At 36.6% G+C, this 15,714-nt stretch overlaps 1 protein-coding gene across 1 annotated transcript in view; it reads right to left on the minus strand.

The window, feature by feature from the left end:
* The window catches only part of myt1b (myelin transcription factor 1b), a 48,306-nt gene extending 32,853 nt beyond the window's left edge, over positions 1-15,453 (minus strand). The window contains exons 1-12 of the mRNA XM_072279671.1: positions 15,399-15,453; positions 15,027-15,057; positions 13,390-13,452; positions 11,441-11,703; positions 9,886-10,776; positions 7,330-7,464; positions 6,203-6,293; positions 5,066-5,173; positions 4,023-4,234; positions 3,378-3,580; positions 2,369-2,629; positions 394-548 (exon numbers count right to left, since the gene is read on the minus strand). Of these exons, the coding sequence (XP_072135772.1) occupies positions 394-548; positions 2,369-2,629; positions 3,378-3,580; positions 4,023-4,234; positions 5,066-5,173; positions 6,203-6,293; positions 7,330-7,464; positions 9,886-10,776; positions 11,441-11,703; positions 13,390-13,452; positions 15,027-15,057; positions 15,399-15,453 (2,468 nt within the window). The remainder of the gene's footprint in view (positions 1-393; positions 549-2,368; positions 2,630-3,377; positions 3,581-4,022; positions 4,235-5,065; positions 5,174-6,202; positions 6,294-7,329; positions 7,465-9,885; positions 10,777-11,440; positions 11,704-13,389; positions 13,453-15,026; positions 15,058-15,398) is intronic.
* Between the last annotated feature and the right edge of the window lie 261 nt (positions 15,454-15,714).

Here is a 15,714-nt window from a genome sequence, read left to right on the forward strand (position 1 = left end):
ACAAACTGGTTTCTCAAAATAATATAGCTACCAAATTTTTAATATTTAAAATTGTTCTTGCTCAGATTCTTTTGCACTATAAAATCTGTAATAACCAAGTTGAAAGGAGAAATAATCTTTATCACAAGTTTCTTATACTGCTGTCACTACTTAGTGATTCAACAAAAGGCAACCACTGAGCAACTGAATAATAGTTCATACACGTATCATTACAGAACTTATGGGAATTGAAAATTCAGCAAATAAGATAGTTCTGGACCTTAAATCTGTAACAATATGCTTTAGTAACAAACACTTAGTTACAAATCTCATTATATCATTCAGACGCACTCATACGTTCTGTACTTTACCTATATTCACGTTACAAAACATTCAAGCAATAAGCTTATTTACGTTATTAATTCTTTCTTGGCATCTTTGCATGAAAATTTCAGTTTCAGACTGGAACTTGTGACTTCCCCTGGGTATTTTTTATCTTCCATACTTTCATCCATTACTTCCAGATCTCCTGCTTCTGAGGAAGGGAATGAAGAGGTGGCAGGTTCCATCTAGAATCACAGAGGTTTTTGATTAGCGAAATATTCTCTCTGCTCTTCTTTACCTTACAAAGGTCTGTGATGACAATAGGTCAGTTCCCACTCTTCAGGAATCATAATTCATTAAACACTGAACATTTCAAAATGATGGTTGCACAACAGTCTGTTTGCTAGAGGAAATGGATTATGAACTTATTGTAAACCATTTTTAGAAGGCTTTGAACTTTCCAAAGAGCTGCTAGTCACTAGTCTGCTACCGGAACAGTCTGAACAACATGTAACCTAACTTGCACAACACTGGCAGTAGTAACAACTGACCGATAGCATATCCATGTTATATTAATGTAAATTTATTTTGAATTAAGTTAGCTGTTTATGGATCTTTGTTGATACTTCTGTTGCCTTGCCATCACCCCAACCATGATCTTCTGGTTTTTGACAGACTATTATCACACTTCTCACCCATCTACATCCCAAACACATAATAAGGTCTCTCTCCCTTCCCTTCCTACAATTTCTTAAACCTAATCTTAGTGCTGACAGCACATTTAAAATTAAATGCCTCACATGCTGTTGGATTTTTGTGAATGAAAAGACCATGCAACATTTAGATAGTGCTCCTATACTGCTGCATTGCAACTTGCTGAATTTTTTTAAAAATTCACATTCACTCTGTGTTAAGAAATTGATATTTAAATCAGATCAGCAGGTAATGGAAATGCTACCTTAGAACACCTTCAATCCAGCTGTTCCAGAGTCTCAGGGGTCTAATTTTACCCCAATGATCTGGGTCTAAATGCAAAATTAGATTTCACACTCGCCAGGTGTTTTCACCGAAGGATCGAGAAAGAATAAGTTAATTGAAAGCACCTGTTTGTAACCTGCACTTCATGTTCACAAAAATCCCCGATGCCTGCTTGTTCAGCACTGTCTAGTCTTTTATATACAATTGAAACTGTTTGTAAAAGGGAAAACCATGTACTGTAATTTCAACTTTTTGATTTGCTATTTCGCAATAAGGATTACAAAATGGGAGAATGTTCAAAGTAGAGCAATCACACAGCACAAATGGAATTTAAGATAAAAATTCACTGCCATTGCCCTGTATTCAAATACTTCCAAATATCCGGACCTGCCTCTCGTTTTTTTTGCACTACCTTACTTTCCATTTTTCTATTTTCTATTTATGACTTATAATTTAAATTTTTAATATTTACTATTTTTTAGCTGTTTTTAATATTTTTAATATTTAAAATTTGTAATCCAGGGAGTGGGAAGAGCAGAATCAAATATCGCTGTGATGATTGTACGTTCTAGTATCAATTGTTTGGCGACAATAAAGTATAAAGTATTCAACCTCACTATTTTTGCTCTCTTTTTATACTAATTATTTCATTTGAATTTATATATACATATATATCATTTCTTATTATAATTTATAGTATATATTAAGTATTGCTCTGTACTGCTGCTGCAGAATGACTAATTTTACGACCTATGTCAGTGATAATGAACTCAGATTCTGATTCTACAGATTTCCTGTAGGGACGGTTGCAGAATTTAGCTGTCTAACTGGGCAAGAAGAAGAAATTGAATGCTGAATTAATTCAGGTCACCCTTATGAGTCATTCACTATTTGTAGGTGACAAGGGGGAAAAGCGAAAGTACAAATGAAATACATTACTTGTTATGAACTGGTGCTTCAGTTGTGTGACAGCTAAGTTTGTTCTGAAACAAAATTCTTTGTTATGTGTTATGATGACAAGAGCACAGACAAAGAGAAGATTATTTTTTCTCACATCACAAATCAAACAACACTTCCAGGAGCTCACCTCCTCAGATTCTTCTTCCCTTTGTCTGCTAGGCTTTGTGTAGTCAATAGGGCCATCAAATTCATCTTGTTTAGATGTTTGACTTGACTGTGGAGAACCCATTACACTGCTACATGTGCTGCTGCTTCCATGAAGGTAGGAGGATGATAACTCAGCTGACCTCACACTGGAACTTAAAGCTGAAAACACATTCTCTCTTTTTCGTTTCTTATTCATACTGAGGTCCAGAGTTCCATTTTCATCTACCTCAATGTCCATGTTCTGCAAAATAATTATACAAGGATGTCACAACAAAGTAATTTTCATACTTGAAAAAAACTATTAATTATCTTATTAATTTGGTAAGCGTAGTTACTACCATTTGACATTATTGATTTTATACTTCGTTGTAAGAGGCTGGGCATACTGTTTTATGATTATAACTCTAGAGTATTATGGAATTATCTGCAAATTGCAAAAATGCATTGACACAAATAGGCATATTATGTGGTAAACTGTAAAGTATTGATGCTGTGCTCAAAGTTCACTGGACATTTGCCATGATGATTCATCTTGCTTTAAGGAGTGATGCAGAAATATGCATTGGTGACAACTTTATGAAGCATGTCTCAAAACACTTAATACACCACTATGGCCTGAACGTAATAATGAACTTTAACAAGCACATCTTCCTGTAAAAATGCAGTTGGCCTTTTGGAAAAAAAAAACACTTTATTAATCAAACCCCTGAATTATACTTTTCTTGCTTACTATTTTCTACACAACCCAATTAATAGAATGGAACTGAAAATCAAAGAAGTCCATTTGCTGGAAATCTGAAATAAAACCAGAGAATGTTGGGACACATTCCACGGGTCAAGTAGCATCTGTGGAAAGAAAAGTAGTTAATCTTTGAAGACCCTTTATCAAAACAGATGCAAAGGACCTGAAACGTTAATTCCGTTTTTCTCCATGGATGAGTGTTTCCAATATTTTGCTGTTTTTATTGTCGTTGAGTGGAATGATTTACCTTAGTGGGGTGGTCTTGATGCTTGGTACTTAGATTCTCTGGCATTTCCCAACAACGTGTTGATAGATTGAGGATAGCTGTAGCAGCCATATGTGCAGCTTCGGCTTCATGAGCATAGTCATAGTTACTGGATGAGGATGAGCTTTTAACATAGTTGGTAGACATACTGTGACTGGGTGAGGAGGCCTTTGAGAATGGTTTTGCTGTGTAAAAAAGCATTGAATTTCAAAAATGTCAAGAAAATTCTACTCCCAATAATTTGAATATTAATTCTATAGTTTACAAAATAGTATGGATCACATCAAGAGAGCTAGCTGTTGGAGATCTATATTATGAATCGTTCCAAGCTTTTCAAGCATAATATGATGTTTCTTATTAATCTGGCTGAGATGCTATTGGAAATAATCATGAAGCAGATATTTAAGTCAAATGTTTATATGCCTTTCAAAAATCAGTTTTGTCCTTTTGTTATACTGAATTTCCATGCTAAATTGCTAATAACACAATCAATTTAGTAGTACTTAATCTGAAGCATGAAATAAATTGGTTTTCTGTCACTCTTAATATCACTGACAGTGACTGCAATTTTTAGCTTTCATTCAATGTTAATATTCGATTGTTTTGGGTTTTAAAACACATGCTTACATTTATAGGTTTTCGGTGAGCTTTCAGACGTTTGAAGTTTTGGAGCAATCACACGTTTCCCAAAAACTTGTGCGTCAAAACTAGCATAATCAAATGTGACCTTGGAATACTTCTCCAACTCCTTCGCTAGGTTAGCACGAGGGGTAACTGGCAGCATATTAGGTCTATAGCTGTAGTGCGGAATCTCCAACTGTTTCACAAAGCACATCGGCCTGGAAATTACAAGGAGTTAAAAACTGAATGGCAAAGCTCTGTCCAAGCCTGTGTCACATTCCATTGATTTCGAAAAAACATTGATAATGCAAAAGACAGCCTGAATGTTTATCTATTTTTCACAAATCATGTTAATTTGTGCTAAAACATAATCCTATTGATATTTCCAAGAGTGGAAATGTGAGAACAACAACTCACAGCGAAGACTGCCACTGGATTAGAATTACTCTATTGTCAACAATAAGGGACACCATATGGCAATCTAACTCTATGTCAAACGTCAAAAATTTGCTGAGGTTGATAACTTGTTCCATATTTTATTACTCTGAGTTTCTTAATATCAGCAAATTCACTGAAAACATGGAATAAGCACAAAACTGATATTGTATGGTATATGATATGAATAAGAATAGTATTAATCCTTAATGACATACTATATGAATAGATACCACACTGATAGAATATGGAATTTTATATAAATTACCCTACAACAGATGAGAAGTCATGTATTACTGTATACAAAGACTACTGTATCTTAATTCCTAATGAGTAAACTTATCTAATAATCTTTAGGTGTGTTCCCATATATCTGAAAATTGTATTATCTACTTTGAAAAGATCAACTTCATTATAATATTATGTAGAACTTTCATCCGAAAACTGATGATATAATACAAAGAACAGTTTATACTATTCTTGAATCAGTGCCTATAATATGATGTCTGGTAATTATTTCCTGATAATCTAAATAGCAGTGCACAGAAGGTCTTTCTAATTTGCTTTAACTTTTGCAGCTCTCTTTGCATTAGCGCCTTTGGTGGTAAACATACCTTAACACTCGGTCAGAACTTTGGCTGCTTTTAGGAGATTCGTTGTTATGTTGCTTCTCATGAGATTTTGCTAGCTTCTCAGCAGCAGCAATAGGACATCCTGAAAGGCTGTGGCAAAAAGAATAGTAATTCAGATTACCTTCACTTTTCAGATTGGCCCCAAAAAAAAAGATAAAGAAAGTTTATAGAAACATGGGGCTATCTGTGTAATTGGGTCCTTATGAACCTTTAACAAATAACTTTTGATTTCAGGCATTCGTTTGTTTTAAAAGCCATGGTTATTGTGACGCTATTACAGTTTGGGGCACCAGAGTTCGGGGTTCAATTCTGATGTCATCTGTAAAGAAACTGTACATCCTACCCGTAGACTGCTTGGGTTTTCCCCGAGGTGCTTCGGCTTCCTCCCACAGTTTAAAGACGCACCGGTTAGAAGGTTAACTGGTCATTGTAAATTGTCCTGTGTTTAGGCTAGGTTTAAATCAGGGGTTGCTGGGTGGTGCAGCTCGAAGGGCTGGCATGGCCTATTCCCCACTGTATCTCAATAAGTAAACAAATAATTATGCATGGGGAAACAAAAACAGATACAAATACATTTATTTCTGGACTACAATAAATTAGAACAGTTGTAACATTGTGTCAAGTCATGCTAGTGGTGGCCATGGTTCCAAATATGTTAGCCTAATCAAATAAAGTAAGTCCTGGACTTAGACACATATGCTATGAAACTGGGACTATACATACTGAATAAGTCCTGGCACTAGGAGTCAGAGAATCAAAACTGTCATTAAACCCCACCAGCAGACTCTCCATGCAGTCCAGCAATGGGGTCCAGTATTGTTTACTTAAATTTCAAAATGAATTTCATTTTTAAAGAAAATACATATGTAAAACAGATCTTTCAAATTAACATTTTCTTAATGAGTTACATTATTCCCATTATTAACATTGGAACATCATTAATTATCTTTCTAATCCTGAGGCAAATACTTCATGGGTTTTAGCACATATTTCAACTAATTAGTGAAGAATGGCGAGAAGGCCCTCGCTTCTCTCCCCCTTCTCAGATCCCTTGCAGTGGGTGCAGCATATTAAACAATTACAGTCAATTGGGTGTATGAGTCAAAAAAAAATCCTTACCTCCTGTGTGTGTTTCGGTTGCTATTGACATGTCCCTGTCCTGTGCAGCCTGGTGTGGGACACTTGAGAACATTTTCATGCATGGCGAGGACTGAATAAGCAAAGAAAAAGCAAAATGTATCAAAGACTTACTGCCTTTTTGTAAACACTATCACAACTTCACATTGGTGTTCAGAAAAGCATTGTTACAGCAGATTTTTTAAGATAGCTTTGTCTAACCTGAATTTAAATGGCTATTCCTTACAAGTGAGCACTGACAGGGTACTTGACCTTGATGGGAGGCAATGGTTGAGAGGCTGGGCTAGGATTGTAGGGGGTGCTGGGAGGATAGAAGGCAGATAGGGTGAACAGGAAACATACTGAGGAATAGCACTGTCATATCTACCACCAATGCCCAATTATTTCCAGAAGGAATTATTGGATTGCTATAAGGGCAAAAATCTTAATGGTTTTCTTCTTCCTTGCTCACGGGCATTGAAAGTAACTTTATTATTTAAGGTGCAGCTAAGTTAGCGCAGAGCAGCAGTTGAACGCTGTGGTCTGTCTAACTCAGTATGTACTTAGTTTGCATAGAAGTCAACAACTGAAGGAGTTTTTATTTTCTTTTAACCATGTGCCTATGACACAATAAGGTGCAAAAGAATTGACTGTGTACAGTGCCATCAATGTGAATGGCTCCCAACAGCAAATCAATGGAGACAGGATGGTACTACTTGAGTGACTTTGGCCTGTGTTGACATTAAATACCAGGATTGTCAGATTTAATATGTGATGTATTATTGGCTCAGATCACCTCACCACCTCCTCTAGTCTCATTCTAAACTAAAACTGCTGGCATTTAGAAAGTTATTCTATTTAATCTAGGAAAATTATATCACCGATTATATAAATAAAAAATGCATATATTTCTATCACCAAAAAGATTTTATCCCTGTGTTAGTATTGATATAATAGTAATTTCATCTACAAGAAAAGCAGGACCTTTTATACATTGCTGTAGTAGTTCCACAACCAGAGTACTAGGTCCAAACACCTTCAGCTCTTTCTATCATGACTTTCCATCCATCCTGAGGTCGGCAGTCAGATATTTACTGATGACTGCGCATGTTCAGATCTGCTCTACTCACTTTCTGGAGGTATTTTATCCTTGTGCGGGCATCCTGAAAGACTACGATGGTGTGGATACAATCCTGTCACGTGACCGGTACCATCACAGCCGGGGGTAGGGCACTTGATTTCCCTTTTCTCTGGTCTTGAGGGATCTACACAACAGCAGATAAAAAAAAACAGCAGAACTGTGTGTTATATATTGCTAGCCAAAGTTGCAGGAAACATGTGATACATAATTTTATGTTGGCAGCAGAAAACCAGAGCAAAACCTGTGTTCTTGTTTCATTCACAATCTCTGCCTTAATGAGTGTACACCAATCAAACTATGTTTTATTGAGACACAAGAGATTTTGCAGATGCTGGAAATCTTTAGCAACACGTATAAAATGCTGGAAGAACTCTACAGGTCAAGCAGCATCTATGGAGGGAAATTTATCCTGATGAAGTTTCTCAGCTGGAAATGTTAATCCCTCCTGAGCTGTGGAGTTCCTCTGCCATTTTATGTGTGTTGCTTATCTCTTGCTGAACTGGGCCAGTGCATAGTAAGTCAAAGAAAAATCACAGAATAGATTTGCATGCTAGGAACTATTAGTTATCTCATGCATCCAAGAGTTTCCTACGAATGTGCAATTCTTTCTTAACGGATTTATGAGTTTTTGCCTGTAAGTTAATACTACACATTTGTTACTCTTTGTATGAAGAACTCCATGATGATAAGTTATAAATTTACTTTTGCTGGTTTGGATCAGTATTCCCATGTAAAATTAGCCAAGTTTAATTTGAAATAGTGTTCAGGACCTAATTTTTTTTTTAAATTATGGTGATACGGCACTGCCTTTCTGGCCTTTTGAGCCACGCCACCCAGCAAACCTCAACTTAACTCTAGCCTAATCACAGGATAATTGACAATGATCAATTAACCTGCCAACCGGTATGTTTTTGGACTGTGGGAGGAAATCGGAGCACCCAGAGGAAACCCTCGTGGTCATGGGGAGAGTGTACAAATTCCTTCCAGGACAGTGGTGGGGTGGTTGCTGGTACTGTAATGTGTTGTGCTAAACTCTATGCTACCGTGCCCCTCCCCCCCACCCTGGCATTTTGTATGCTGTTCCTTGTTTTGAACACAACTATGAAGTCTCTCTAGCCTTCTCATGTGATAGGCAAATCTTTTGCTGATGGATTTCTGAAGTTTCATTCAAGTGAAGTACAAAGACACTGAACTAACTGTATGTTAATGAACATTTGAGGATACATTTTAAATGATAATCGTTTCATACAATCTTCACTGAACAAAATGTAATTCAATTAAATATGGAAAATTACACGGGTTGCAGTTGATTATAGTTGATAATGAGTGTAAAAAGCCCATTATTCCAAGGCCGTGAATTATAATTCCTCTATTCAGCAATGCGAAATTAAAAAAAATATATAGTTCTTTCCTACAAATTATTACTTAATGGTCATTTCAGGATGGATTTATATCTCAAAAATGAATCACACATGGAATAAATAGACTACTGCATTATTCATTGGTGTGTTACTGATGCTCTTTCAATTGTATCAAAGTCCTCTGCAATAATTTATTGTTCTAACACATAGTCACAAATGGCTTATTCTTTATGCATTGAGTCTCTCATACTGAAATTACTACATGTGACATTAATGTATAAACACTTAATGCCTTTGTCTGAATTCCGCGCTTGCTATTTCAGCAGAAGCACTACCCATTTATTTTAAACAGGTAAATGACTCCATAAAATAGAAGAGTCAAGAATTTCAGAATAATGTGTTAAGTATTTGCACTGTATCACGGCACCACAATTTCATGGTTTCTAATTTTTTTTCTCTCTCTCTCTCCTTACTTGTCCTTGTTTGCTGAACATCGAGGCATATCCTGGTATACCGCAGCAACAACACTTTCTACATCCAAGAGAAAGGATTTTGCAGAGAGGCATCTCTGAATGCTGACAGGACGATTTAACCACTACTGTTATGCCCCCTTTTATAGGCAGACTTTTAATAGAGGTCACTTAACAGTGATTGGAATCAGGGACAAAGGCTACTTACTCTTTATCCTTCCAATATGCAGAGGACAGCTCCCAGAGCCAGCCTACCCGAGATCATTGCACAGCAGTGCTGGAAACTAGACCTTATCTACAAAGCACCATGCACTGTGTTAAGTCAGTAAGTCATCCTGTAACCCATCAACTGGATACATTATAGATAAATAAGAAACCACTTCATTTCAAGTTCTCTTCACTTTTTACAAATGTAAAATGCGAGAATGCCAAAATAATCAACTGCTGTTTTTTCAATGTTTTGTGTTATTGAACTATACTTGGTTGAATAATTCAGAGAAATGTTTCAATGTGTTTAATAGCTCTGGCTTCAAAGCTAGCACAGCTGCAGAGTCTGTGTAATTTTCTCAGTGTGTGATCAGCTATTTTATGCATACGGTACGGCACTTTTTATGCTCAATGTGGTGGAATAACAATGTACACTGCATTGAAAATTAAATTCATGTACATATAATAATCAAGTAATTGTCATCCATGCTACTGCCTGCCACTTACCTTTGCTATAAAGACTCTTCCTGATGGAATCCAAAGATTTGTTTGGCTTGTCCTCAATCTGGATATGCCTCATTTGTTCCACTGATATCCTGGACTCTCTGCTTAGATCTTCTCTTTTCATCTTCACCTGCTCAGCTTTCAAGGCAATGGCCTGCTCAAGGAGCCCAAGATTTCCTTTTGTCATCATGTCATACATTTCAGACTCTTCAGTTATTGCAGACTTTGGGTGTAAACTTTTGCTCTCATCAGTGCACTCCTCCACACTGTCCTCTGCATATGCTGAGCTTTCTGACTTTGGTTGTCCTTCACAATGAATTTCATGTTCTGTCTCTTGTGCTACCTGCATGACTACTTCAGCACTGTCCTTGCATTGCACATCTGTGGTCTTGTTCTCCTCCACATCCTGTTTATCAGCTTCATCAAACTGTTGATGGAAAGCAATTGTCTGCTCACTACAGTGAGTGGAATCAGTGGAGTCCTTTAGTTCTTTACTTTCTTCTTCATTTGCTTCATCAGCAGATGGAAGCATATCTTTGCCAGCGTGCTCTTCAGCTGAGTCATGATCCTGGTCAATTTCCTTTTCACATTCAGAATCTTCAGTTACAGGCTCACTTTCAATAATTTCCTTCCCAGAATCACTTTCTTCTTCGGTTGCTTCCTGATGCATGCTGTCTTTCATATAAATGCAAGTCTCATTAGGTTGCGGCTCGCTGTTACTTGACTTTTTGTCTGGGAGTGATGGAATGGCAGTATCGTCCACTATTTTGCCAAGATTTAGAAGTGATTTGGCAACTAATTCCTGATAGCTAATAAAATCGTCCTTTCGAGTGCTGACATTCTTGGCTCCATCCTCCCAGTAAGGTCTATCATCTAGCCCTTTATGCCTTACCTCTGCAATAAAACATTTGTAAGTTAAATATTCATTATAATTGTGCACATTCAGAAGATTTAAACTTCTATCAGTAAATGTATTATTATTCTGATGATTGTAAATGATATTGTTCAAGGGAAACCTTGTAAGTGCACTTTAATAATTAGATAAGTTCAAAACTTGTGAGCACATGATAGATCCTGAAGTGAAATGGACATAACTTGGTGACTTCGAGAGTTTTACTACACATTACAATTTCATCATCTTTTACAGATGCAATATGAACACAAAACAGTTACTATTCTAAAAGATCTCCTATTGCCTTGATCAGGAGTCGCCTAAGTCCAGGTGTATGGATATTCTAGACTTATTTTAAGGGAAGTTTGTTCAGTTTTGCTAGCTCCTTTAAGTTGTTGCTAAATTAATCCACAGGAGGAGAGGGCTAGCTAAACAATTTCACACAATTGTAGCTGGTTTGACTTTAGGGGGGAATCCAGTAAAGTCATTTTATTGCAGTAGCAAAATAGAACAATATCTGGGTTATGACAAGTGCCATCAAACGGATAAATGTATTGCCAGGTTTCATGGCATTTATCAATATGAACAGAGAGCTGTTTCTTTTGTTATACTGTCCATTCAAAATGAATTGCAGTATGGCTGTAAAATTGTTGATTTTTACTGCACCTGGTACTAATTCTGCTCTTTCAGTTTCTTCCATATTTCTTTCTTCTTCTTCATCTTCTATTTCTTCTTCAACTTCAAGTGCTTCTTCTGATTCATCCACAATTGATTCCTCTTTTATCTCTAAATCATCGACACCATCACTGTCTCCATTATAACCTTCATCCAAGGCAAGTTTCAAAGGATGGGATTTCCTTTTGGTCAGAGGTTGATCAGAATCAGTGTCCTGAATTTTCCTTTTCTTGGCTAAAGGGCAACCTTGTGAACTTTTAATAAAAGAACAATTCGAAGGTTAATTGAAAAGCATCTTCTGTTTTTACAGCATGAAATATTGGATCTATACACCGATTTACTTTAGGTTGCTTCACAAACTTCAATGTATTTATGAAAGTTATTGGTATATTCTGGCTTTAAAATTAGACTACCAGGTATTAAATACAAAATAAACTCCATTTCTATCTTAGTCAAGGTGTTAACGTATTTGGAACATACTTGCATCAAGTAAAGCAGTGATTTACGAGGGATAGTCCACATGGCTGGATGAGGAGGTGATGCTGATGATTGAAGAGGGCAGGGCAGTAGATGTAATATAGAAGGACAAGGTCCTCATAGTAGGTTGACCCAGAAGAGTGAGGGACATCTTGATTTGGTAGACTGGATTCAAGACTGGATTGGCCATGGAACACAGAGGGTAGTGGTGGAGGGGTGCTATTCTGATGGGGCTCTGTGACCAGTTGTGTTCTATAAGGAAAATTGCTGCTATTTGTGATAAATCAGTGATCTGGATGAAAATACATGTATAGGTGGGGTAATTCGTACATATGCAGACAACACACCCACCCTCTTACTCTGACTTCTCATCCTTTTTTTTCCAGGCCTGATAATGGGTCTCAACCCAAAACATCAGCTGTTCATACTTTTCCATAGATGCTATTTGACCAGCTAAGTTCCTCCAGCATTTTGCGTGTGTGCTTGGATTTTCAGCATCTGCAGATTTTCTGGTGTTTGTGACACCAACAGTCGGTGGAGTATCGGAGTAATGAGGAAGGTTGACAAAGGATATAGACTCATTGGAAATGCAGGCAGAGAAATGGCAGACAGACAGCTGTGAGGTGTTGTACTTTAGGAGGCAAAAATACAGGAAGTGTCAGAATCTTCAGGAAATCTGACGTACAGGTGGAGGTTGGGGTGCGTATCAATTGCTTCCTGAAAGTGGCATCACAAGGGATAGGGTGGTAAAGAAGGCAGATGTATGGCATACTTGACTTCTTTGGCTGGGGAGTCAAGTATAAAAGTTAGGAAGTCAAGTTGAGTTGAATAAATCTTTGATTAGGCCACAGTGTGGAGTACTGTGTGTAGTTCTGGTTGCCGTATTACAGGAAGGAGGCTGAGGATGTTGAGTGTGCAGGTTCACCAAGATATTGTCTTGATTAGAGAGTATTAGCCATAAGGAGAGACTGGACACACTTCAAGGAAGTGTATAAAAGAGAGGCACGGATAGGGTTGATACTCAATCCCAAAGTGGAAATGCCAAATACATGGTGACATAGGTTTCAGGTGAGAGCGGGAGAAGTTAGGAAATTTATGAGGCAACTTTTTTTATACAGAGTTGTTATAGGTACCTGAAATGTGTTGCCAGGGTAAGTGATGAAAGCCAATGCAATAGGCACATGAATAAGCAGGGATTGAAGGTATATGCAGGTACATGGGATTAGTTTGGATTGGCATCATGGGCTGAAGGCCCTGTTCCATACTATACTTGTTCTATGAACATGTTGGGGACATTTTGCTCCTGTAGCCTATTCACCTATTCATTGCTGAACTGTGAACTACTTCTGAAGACCTGCCTTTGTTCTGTATCCTTTAATAGCTTTGGTTATTAAAAATAATTAATTCTCAAGAAATGCTTTCAATGCTATTATTTTTAAGTTCATAAAATTGGGAAGGTTTACCTTCTGTGCCGTGCGTATTTTCCACTGGCGTGTCCTGAGCCATTGCATCCTGGAGTTGGGCAGCTGAATGATAAAGTTATTATAATGTTAAGAAAGCACAAAGCAACACACTGTCAATCTTTTCATTTTAATTTACTTAACAGGAGTAGTGATGTTTCAGCAAATAATTTTAAAGAACAAGATACAAAAGAATAAGATAGCACAGATAATTTTATAAGCTTTAAAATTCTGTTGTAGCACAATACTTAACAACTGTTCAGAATTCCAACACCACTTTAATAGAAGCATAAATTTATTTATTATAAAAAGTATTCACAGCTCATTATTACACTGTCTAGGCCAATGAATTTTTAAATAAATACTACGGACAGAGAAAATGTCATTCCTCAAAACTCAGAAATTAGATAAAAATGCAATAGATAAAACTGAATATTTATTAATATAAGAACAAATCTCAATTTTTAAGCTGTAATTTTTCCTTCTTCTTAGGATCCTGATGTAAAGCATAATTTTTGCCACCATGTACAGTGGTTCCAAGTAAATCTAAAGTTTTGAATTAGTGCTATATTGTACTTTCCAAAGCCAATTGTTCAAAGCCTACTAATTAATAACTAATTAATAATTTTTAACTGGAGTGATCCCTGCATTTTTTTCTAAAGAGGTCACACTAAACTTTACAAATTAAAGTGAACATTCCTTGGCTTTCTCCTTCGTGCCTAACTTTTTTAGATAAAGAATTATGCTAACGATCTGATTTAGTCTGATCTAAAATCACTAAATAAAAACTTATGAAAATATTATCAGAGAATTTGTGACTTTTATTGTTTCCAGGCTTCTCCTTCTAGTAATGATAGGGATAGGTTTTAAATTAACAGGCTGATCCTCCTTGGGACAGTGCTAGTAAATGAGCCAATCCATTTTGAGGGCTAAGCTTGATAACTACCCTACCTAATGCAGGCATTACAAATATGCACCCAATGTGATTCACAGGTTCTGGCTTATGCAGTACTGATGGCCCAAGTGCCAACTCAGCCAACTGCATATTGGACTCTGGAATGGGAGAAATGCAAGGAATGGAGTGCTGGTTAAGAATGATAGGAAATGGTGGGAAAGCAAGGGAAGGTGATGAAGCCCCTTGTAGTTGTAGTCTGCATTACCTGCATGGACCCATGAACAATGGGGAACAAGTCTATGAGATTATATGCATTATTATTAAAGTGTTTTGCTTGATAGGGTTAATCAGAGTCTACCTCACGTCATCAGAAGATAATGTTACTTACACAGAAATTCAACTGCATAATATTGAAAACTTACTGAAAACTTTTCAGTTTTTACAGTCCATTTCATGTCACATCAAAAGCTTTACTGACACTTCCTGTCACAAGTCATCTTTGTGATCTAGCCACAAAGTCAACCCCCATGCACAAGCTTTTGACATATCTATCATTAGACTTTCATGGAATGATGTAGTCAGAGTCTTGGTGAATAGGTAAACATTTACCTGTACTCTGGAGCGCCTCTTGTCTAAGTCCCCTTATCTCAACCCAAATCCAAATGGCTACATTGACATTTCTAGAGGTAACAGGTTTATAAGAAATTAAGCTGAAGCCAAACTGAATATTCAGAACACATCATACCTTATATCCTGTCCCACAGGCTCCACAGGAACTGGAACCAGAAAAGCAACTTAGTTTTAACATTTTTATGAGCTAATTAACCATTACTTGTTCAATGTCATATAATCAACATTTAAATCTAATCATGAAATAACATTTCAAACTGAAGAGTAACATTGAAATGGTTGGATATTTCATTAGAAGCGGGGTGAAAATTGCACTATCAGTACAGATACAAGAGTGGGCTTTATAAGTGTAGATGTACTAATTAAAAAATACCTACATTGTTTAATGAACTTGCAATAATAAAATTAGCATTAAAATTATTGTAAACCTCCGTCACTAGAATTGATTACAAAAACATGAAAGGAAATAAAAGATAGTTACACATACTTCTGATTCCCTTTGAGCGAGTACGCAGCCTCTTTTCATCAACATCTTGGTTCATCTATAACACCAAATTTTAGTTAATGGACTCAAGGTTTACTTTTCCCTCAAACATGTGCAAATTATGCTATAAAAAGTCATGTCGGTTTTTGAAGACATGCATGAGAAATTCCTGCGGTTTTATTATAAATTATTATGGTGTAAATCCTTACGATACTCAAACAAAATGTTTCCCTTCATTAATTTAATGGAAGTACTAACTTGTTTATCTTAACGTATTAGCTAAAATAGCAGAATAAGTAAATTGCTGCCAAAATTGGCA

Source organism: Mobula birostris, chromosome 2, assembly GCF_030028105.1.
Source record: "Mobula birostris isolate sMobBir1 chromosome 2, sMobBir1.hap1, whole genome shotgun sequence".
Classification (NCBI taxonomy): domain Eukaryota; kingdom Metazoa; phylum Chordata; class Chondrichthyes; order Myliobatiformes; family Myliobatidae; genus Mobula; species Mobula birostris.